We start from the raw sequence: 9168 nt of genomic DNA, 5'->3' as shown, positions 1-9168 counted from the left end.
TTGTAATTATTTAAAAATATGGTTGTACATTTAATTATTAATTTAAAAGTACTACCTATTGTAATTATTATTCTTCTTATTATTTTTAACTAATTTTTGTCCAAATTAATTTTGAGATTAAATTTAAGATTTATTAAAATTATAATTATTAAAATTGAACCAATTTGAAACTATAGTAAAATGTTTTTTTAATTTAATTTAATTATGAGATTGGGATCAGGGTGGTCTAAAAAACAATACAAGAACAATAAAAAAATTAGAAACAAACACAAAATCAAATTTAACCCAAAATAAAGAAACCAAATGATTATTTCTCACTACAACCGAAATAAATAAAAGTAGTTCTAATTTTTTTTTTTTCTTGTAATGTTAGTTTTACAGCTTCTACATCAATATAGCGTAACGCATGCCGTCGCTTACCATAAGGTGGTTGGTCTCGGATATGGTAGAGGCAAAATAGTGGTCACCGGAGAGCCAGAAGGCGTCGGCGGAGCGGTGAACAGCGGCGGGTGGAGCGAAGCAAGAGAGAAGAGAGAAAGGGGCACGAATGATGCTGAAGATGGCGGCGGAGAAAGACCGGCGGTGGTGGTGGTGGTTGGCGGCGGCGTAGATGGGGAACTGATCACTTGTAGTGAACATGCTCTCATCGGCAACGCGGTGGCTGTTAGTGAAGTTGTGGAGGGTGGGGCGAATAGCTGCGACCAGCCGCCACATGATGATGTGTATATATGTATGTATGTGTATGTATGTTTGGTTTAGAGATCAAAGAAGGGAAGAAGAAAAATGGAGGATTAAATTAATGGGGTTTTTGGTATGGAGGAAATATAATTTGAAGAAAGTGAAGAGAAGAGAGATGATGGGAGGAAGTATTTTTCTTGGGGGGTGGGGATTTTGATTTGATAATGGGAAAAAGTATTATCAAGTTGGGGGTTTTTCTTTTGGGGGGGTGTGTGTGTGTGGTCCTAATGGTGTTTTTGTTAATGCTACTTGGCCAGTCTATCCAGCCTTCCCACTTCCTTTTAAAGGCCATCATCCATAACTCCCAAAATAAACAAATAAATGTTTTATTGAAAAAAAAAAAAAACTCCCACTATTACGGTAGGAATAAGTAGAAGGAATTGATGTGGATAAACTCAAAACTGTCGAAAAGATTAGTACATATTAAAAAAAAAGTACTATATCAAAAATTATTACAATCACATTTGAATCTCTTTGGGACACCAATTACAAAACACTCTCTCAAACCATTATATTATTCACACAATTGAATTAGTATACTGGACTAGACTCTTAACTTTTGTAGTATTTGAAACCATTACTTTCTTAAATCTTTCTATAACGACCTGAGTTTAGGAGGGAAACATGAATGAACCGAGACCATATCTAAATGAGGGGGATCCTGAGGACATGAAAGTATAGTTAAGAAAAGTTTAAAAGAATTGAAAGTTACTACCTATACTAATAAGATGTACCTTCCTTTTCGGTGATTCAATCATAGGAACTCTAAAGTTAAGCATATTCAGCTTGGAGTAATCCTATGTTAGGTGACATTTTGGAAATTTTCCTAGGATGCACGTAAGTGAGAACAAAACATGCTAAAAGGACCAGTGTTGATTTGTGAGGATAGTTTTTTCAGTCTTGCAAGCACAAGAGAATAACGAGTCAGTTTGCAAGGGATGCAAGGGAATGTCTGAGTAAATAAGGTGTCAAATTCTTATTCGAATCTTGGACCTAGGGTGTTACACTTTTAAATTTGAGACAATTCCTCTTCTAATATTTTGTCAAAATCCAACAATATTTAGGAAAAAAACATGTGTCAATTTAAATTACTTCTTCTTTTACTTTTCTTTTAAAATTTTAGCTTCTATGGTAGATTCATCATCTTAATCTTTATTTTTCTATATACTTCCAATTTATTTCTAAAATTGGACTCAACGATATACTCTAAATGTTTAAAGCAAATTGAAGAGAAAATGTCAAAGAGAGAGATATGCCTAAACTCAAGCACACTCCGTTGGATCAATCAAAGCTCAAGCGCAACCAACTCCATACCTTGAGCTTTAGAAGCTATATCAAATGATAAGAACTTAGATGTCCACCTTGATTCAACCCCTTTTTAATCCGATGATATAAAGGAATAATAGAAAACTCTAGGGCAATCCTTCACTTCCATGGAGGTTAGTCTAAATTTATGTTCAAAATCGTGGCTTGGTATACCTAAGAGAGTAGTACATGTTGCATAGGAATTAGTGGATTAGTAGTCTTGATGAAATTTGTATATATAGATATTAAAATATGAAAAATGGATGTGATTTTGGGGAAAATAGAAATTAAGGTGGGTGTGTGTATGTATGCATGTGGTTGAGGATGAGAAGTGTGGGTGTGGGTATATATTTGTTTGCCTTTCTCTAAGTGACGTTTGTGGAGCCTATAAATATGCCATATGCCCGTTTTCACAGGACATGAAATCGGGTCGGGTCCGGTCTATTTTACTTGCAAATCAGGGGCGTCCATTCGCATTTCAAGAAGATAATCAGAGCCGTTGATTACAGGGGAAACAAAAAGCAAGAGGCAAGAATGATGGATGTTAGAAAATACGACAGCACTGCACATGAGTGGGTCCCGCATGGGTTATAAAAAGGGAATTGATTCCTAATCTAATTGATTGAATAGGCCACCCACCTATTCTTATTTCAAAAATATTTCCCATTCCTCTTATATATATCTATTTTTGTATATCTTACTAAATTATTCGATAATAATTTATCAAGTGACAATTTTTCTTTTTTTTCTTTTATAAAATATTTTTTTTTTTTTTATGTAAATGATGAAGAGATACACAAAATTAGATCCACTAAATATTACTTATCTTTTTTTTCTTCCCTCCTTACTTGTGGCTTGCTCTTATAACAACAATTTAGTTTCAACAATTTTATAAAATTTTTATACAATATAAAGATTTTATCAACTTACAAAAAATAATTATGAGATTTTATCCGATTATAAAGTTAAATATTAGTTTTTAAAATTATAGGATCAAATCATAATTTTTTTAAAAAAAATTATAAGACTAAATTTATAATTTAATCTTTTCGATTTGTCTTTCTCTTCCCTTTCTATTCATAACTAGATGATTGCTTCTTTATCACACATAAACATAATTCTAGTTTTTTTAAGAAAATTTTTGGGTATATTTGAAATATATTTTTAATTGTTTAATTAAAATAATAAATCATTTAAAAAGATGTTGAAGTATTTGAAAACACTCAAAATAGTCAAGTGTATTTTAATCAATTTTTATCAAAATAGTCAAGTGTATTTTAATCAACTTTTATCTAAATTTTTTAAATAAAAATGAATTTTTTGAAAAATATTTTTTTTCACAATCTAAATGCACCCGTTCATTATAGTCCCTCAACTTCTTTTAATTTTGTCCAATAATTTCAACGCTCTAAGGGTATACTTGGGGCAACCAACTGTCCTAAGACTATTATAACCACATCTTAGTATAATAAATCCTATTTTATATTCTCCAATTAACTACAGTTCACAATATTTCAAAATTCTCATTTGTTACATTTATCATTTTTATATTTTTTGCTACAATGTTTACTATTTCCTTATCAAACTAAAATAATTTACACCTCAAACATATACTATTATAATTCAAATTAAAATAATCTACACTTCAAATACAAACTATCATAACCCAACTATAATAATCAACTTTTTTAAAACGTTCCAGTATTTCTCCATTATTACTATATAAATATTTAACTTAAATCTGTGCCATGCTTGAAGCTCCATCTTATATTTGAAGCCATGTTTTTCATTTCTTAATTGTAAATAAATGTACGAATTAATTTTAAAAGATTTAAAGACTAAAGTAGACTTAAGTTTAAAAATATTTATATCTCTAAACTTTCAAAAAAAAAAAAATGTAATTTAGTTCTTAAATTTTACATTTTAATAATTTAGGAACGATATGTACTAACCATTTTAATTTATAACATTTTAGTTCAACTTTAATATGAAATGATTTAACATTAATATTTAAATTTTGTGACAATTTAATTCTTATTGTAAAAACTTCCATCAAAATTATATATTAATTTCTATCAGGTAACAACTTAATCTCTATTTTCTTTTCTTTTTATAGACTTATTTAATCTCTAATAAACTTATCAATCTACATATGTAAGAAATATCTAATTTGATTTTTTTAATGATAATTAACTTAAAATGCCACAATTGTTAAAGCATAAGAGACTAAATCATTTTAGATTAAGGTTCGTAGATTGAATTATTATAAAATTAAAAAGGTACTAATTAAATGGTTATAATCTAAAGTACAACAACAACTAAATTATTACTTCCATGAAAATTTAATATCAAAAAAATGTTTTTTTAATCTTTATGAATAAGAAAACCATGTAAAAGTTTGAGGAACAATAATTTAAATGGCACCAAATAATAATGAATTATATAAAGTTGAGTTTGTGTAGCATGTGTTTGATTTGTGGTTTAATGACTAAAAAATTTAATATATAGTATAAAATATAAATTTTGTAAGAAAATATTCACCAAGCATCTTACTTGCATTTTCACTTCAAGAATTTAGACCCTGGTTCATAAACCAAACTAACCTTAAATTTTCTTGATTTATTTATTTATTTTCAATAATTAGCATTGTTGATTAGAGTATCTCATTTTGAGAGCATTATTTCATAGAATTATGGTTTCTTTCACACTTTTATATAATACAATTAATAACCATTATTTATAAATATACTATTCTTTAAAACGTGTAATGCTCGTTGGCAAGTAAGTTATATACACTTTATATTTATCTAATCGCTTTTATGTAAGGATGGCTCGAAATCATATTGAGATTTTAAGCAAAATTTTGATAGAAAGACTTTCGTACAGAAAATATCAACTAAAATTTATTTTTCTTGCTTTTTGAGATGCAAAATTATTTATTAAATTTTGATAATCTAAGTTCATTAATATATCTTTTTTAATGGATAATATGGTCAATCTATTTAATCTTTCTTATGACATAATTGACCTTAAATAATATTTAGTTAATTTTAATTTTGAAAAATTTCTTTTAGCAAAAGCAACTATTACTGGTATTGTTAATAATATTCTATAAACAATATATTAAAAGTAATCAATTCTAAAAGAATCTTCAGGTGATCGTGTTTCTTCAATATCAACATTCCCATCAAATTATTTGTTTTTTCTTTGAATCATTCTTCTTTCACGAAAATACATTTTATCTATATTTTTCTAAAAATCAAACTAAATCTTTCAAGTGATCTAAAGCAACATCAATATGCATATCTTTATATTGTAAGACTTTACTCACAGAATTTACAGCAAATAAAATATCATACCATATAGTCATGCCTAACAAGAATTCAAAATTTTCAAATTCATAGGTAGCTGAACAATTAGTTTCATTTTTCACTTTAGGATCTTCACTAGTTACTCCTAATTTTAATAAAGTGTCTCTTATTTGAGGCGCTTGAAATCTTATTGCTTTAACACTTTCAATTTAAGTTTCTCGTCGTATTTGTGATAGTGATTTGATAGTCAAGTTGGTCATGTGATTTAACAAAAGTTTTCACCATTTTGTAGACAAAGAAAATAAAGAATAAATATGTTGCATAACTCTAAAAAAATTTGAACGAAAAATACCTGGAACTTTGAAGCAGTTGGATTGAGTTAAGAAAATGATTTATGCTCTAGCAATTGATAATCATTTGAACTCGTGAGGCCACACAGAATATAAATGAAAATTTGAGAGTTGAGACAGATTTAGAGAGAGGGAGAGAATTCAACTTTAAATGAATCTAACCTATCATACGTAATATATTTATGAGAGAAACTGAAAGGATTTTAGTTTTGAAAAAAAAAAAAAAGAAATATGAAAGGTCTTCAAATATTATTTTATATTTTAAATTTAATTTCATTATAAATTAAACTAAATAGATACTGATATATATATACATAGGCTTTTCTAAATGAGAATTTTAGACGATTACCTCACTTGTCTACAACTTAAGCTGGTCCTACTTTTATGTATATTGAAATTAAGTATATGTTATTTGACTTTAAAGGCTAATAAATAAAATTACAACTTTAAGCATTTTGAGAGGATAAGAAATGAACATATATAATTGTTTATTTTAAAAAGACACACTTGTCAATGGTCAAGTGATTTACCAATTATCATACCTATCATCTTGAAGACTTATGAGATAAAATTATGAATTTTGACTAAGACAACTAAACCTCTAGTAAACCAAAGAATCTTTGAAAATAGATTTAAGAATTTTCATACTTATCAAAAGACTTCAAGATATATGAAGTTAAAGAGTCGATATAACATATATGTTAAACGTATATATATTATATCAATAGCTGAAATTTAGCCAATTTATTAGACTTTTCCTTCTTATAATATTCCTTTGTGCATATTTTTACTTTTACTATTTTTTATAGTTTACACTATTTCAAAATACAATATGGTATCAAAGTTTAGGGTTTTATTTTGATCATACTCTAGTCGTTGTTACCATCGAAGGCCACCCATGTTCTACCTGCGACCTCACACCGCCTATTTCGTGAACATTCAAGTCATTAAGTTTAGATCTACTTAGTTTCCAGTGCTCTATTCCCTTGGCAACACTATCCTTCTTAGTTTGTGCACAACAATTGTTGCCTAGTCCTGACACCTGTCAAACAGCCTTCAGTTTGTTGGGTTTCATCGAAACTACTTACTGTTGGTCCAAATGTTGCTTATCAGATATGATTACTCTGCTCAGAGACGTTCATCACTTGAATATGCATTTGCTTATTCACCATCTGATTTGACTTTGTTCTTCAGTTAAATTTAATTTATGTAGTTCACCTGCTTATTTATTTCAATTAGTTCTTGATTGTTTCAAATCACAAAATTTTATGAGTCTTTCTTTCGCACGAATTGTAAATTACATGATCATAGCTTTACAAATTGTTCGACAACTGAGTGCAGGTATTGCCACAAACGTGGCTATATTTTGGACAACTGTCTTACTTGACCTCGCAGTAAATCCACCAAACCAAGTAACTTCTCTAACACTGGTTCCTCATGTATTGTTATTGTTATCTCCTCTTCCAATAACCCTTTTCCACTTAGCTTTTTGTTCATTAATCTTTCAGATTTACTTAAGTAGGTAATTTCCTCGAATTCCCGGGCCCTTGCGATCACATGAAGTAAGAAGCAGAACTACAAGAAAATGAAAAAACTCGGATGGATCTATTTGTTTCGGATAAGATCACTACACTTGGGATCGCACTCATTCTTTCCATAGCTATTTTTGGTGCCATTAGAGCTGGGCAGGTTATGGAATGAAATACTATTATGCAACGCTCTCCCGTTATACTATAGCACATAATGTAATTTTTGCTTCAAAACGAGTTTGCTATTGCTCTAAAGTACATCTATCTTCTTAACAATACTTGCATCACGATCAACACAGACTTACAGACTCGATAGCAAGTTAAATGTCTAAAACAACGGGCCCTTACAACTTTAAAAAATTTAAATCAGTAAATCTAAAGTGCCAAATTTTGAAAACATCCAATTTGCAAACCAATATTCATAATGCAGTGTAATACCCAACATTTCTTTGATTTTCGTATCCAAAAAGAAATTCATAGACATGATTTGACTCTGATACCAATTAAAGAGATGGAATCCCAGTGCGGAAGCATATGAACGCCTTTGTGCTAGTAATTTCTTTTTGGAACAAATCATAAAACTATAGAAAACAATACAAAAGGAGGATAAACCCATCACCTAGGCCTTTTGGAATGACTAGTATATCGATTATCATTTGATCAACTATTGCACAATTAGGTAACTTCATATATCTTTCATATATAAATAAATATTAAATATTAAATATTAATGAACAACTGAATTCTAATTATTCTTTTTTTTTGGGGTTAAATTTTAGATCAATTGAACCCGTATACACATGATATTATGGTAGTGATTATTGTCACAATGGTCAAGATATTTGGTTGACAATGAGCCCTCTAGTATGCTTTCTGTTGAAATTGTGGTTTAGCCCTAAGGGGTTTTTTTGTCTTTTTATGTAGTGTCTACAGTCTAGGGGTTCTTACTGTTTGGTTATTTATACTTGTCCCTATATTGTGTACTGTGTATCATAAAAATTAATAAAAAAAATCTCTTATCGTGGTTTTTTCTCCCTGGTCTAGGGTTTTCCATGTAACTTTGGTGTTTTTTCTCTTCTACCCTTTTATTTTCAATATGGTATCAAAACAAGGTGATGAGATCGTGGCAGAAATTGAAGAAATTCAGTTGTCAAACCTGGTAGGGGATGCAAGTCAAGTGGAAAATTCCCAAAGTGCTGAAATTAGGGTTTTCGTCGACTAATATTTACAATCGTTACTTGGGCCATTGCAAACAAACACCAATGTCGCGTAGGACACCGATCAGATCTAGTCACACAGCCTATTGATCACTGCTGGCCTCCTTCCCTCCATCGCACAACCTTACAGCAAGATTCCACCAACCGGATAGCCTCTCTCGTGTCTTCAAACGCAGCCACTGCCACCGTTGAGCGTCTCAACCACCTTTGGAAAACCTCAGCCACAGCTGATCGTCAGGTCGGATAGTAGCTAAGCGCCGCTCAGTCAATCAGACAACCCTACCCAGGCACACGACTGATCGTTCCTTTAAACCAGGCATCGAACCAACTGATCCAGCCGAACCCGGTTCAGTTCGCCCAGCCAATTCATCAGGGCCACTTATTTGCTCAGCCAGCCACTTCCTCCATGCCAATGGAGTTTATGTATTCGGGTTTTTATGGGCAACAACAATCCACGGTGGGTTTTGGCAGGACGATTGGTTTATAACAACAACTGGCACACTTGCAACAGTAAATTTTGGCACTCGGGCAACCGTTAGATCCATGAAAAATCTTTTGGCTGACTGTCATCCAGATACGTATTCAGGCTTTCCATTATGTTCGCCAGAAATGGTAACCGCTTACCCTACCTTACCTATTACAAACAATATGTCTGGTTCTGTGGACCAATGCTGGAAATTACACGGTCGTCCACCAAATGGTAAGCGGCGCCCTCCAA

General features: G+C 30.8%; 1 protein-coding gene across 1 annotated transcript; it reads right to left on the bottom strand.

Moving 5' to 3' along the window:
- Positions 1-256: 256 nt before the first annotated feature.
- LOC150033271 (uncharacterized) lies at positions 257-1000 on the bottom strand. The gene has a single exon (XM_090305870.1). The coding sequence runs from the start codon at positions 712-714 to the stop codon at positions 385-387; it is 330 nt and encodes a 109-aa protein (XP_090161996.1). The 5' UTR covers positions 715-1000; the 3' UTR covers positions 257-384.
- Between the last annotated feature and the right edge of the window lie 8168 nt (positions 1001-9168).

This window comes from Benincasa hispida, chromosome 10, assembly GCF_027475165.1.
Source record: "Benincasa hispida cultivar pf3 chromosome 10, pf3_genome.v1.1, whole genome shotgun sequence".
Lineage (NCBI taxonomy): Eukaryota > Viridiplantae > Streptophyta > Magnoliopsida > Cucurbitales > Cucurbitaceae > Benincasa > Benincasa hispida.
This window is presented reverse-complemented; position numbering and strand designations above follow the sequence as displayed.

Bases quoted from the DNA above. Each gene is read 5' to 3' on its own strand.
- LOC150033271 (XM_090305870.1), bottom strand. From the start codon at position 714: ATGTGGCGGCTGGTCGCAGCTATTCGCCCCACCCTCCACAACTTCACT.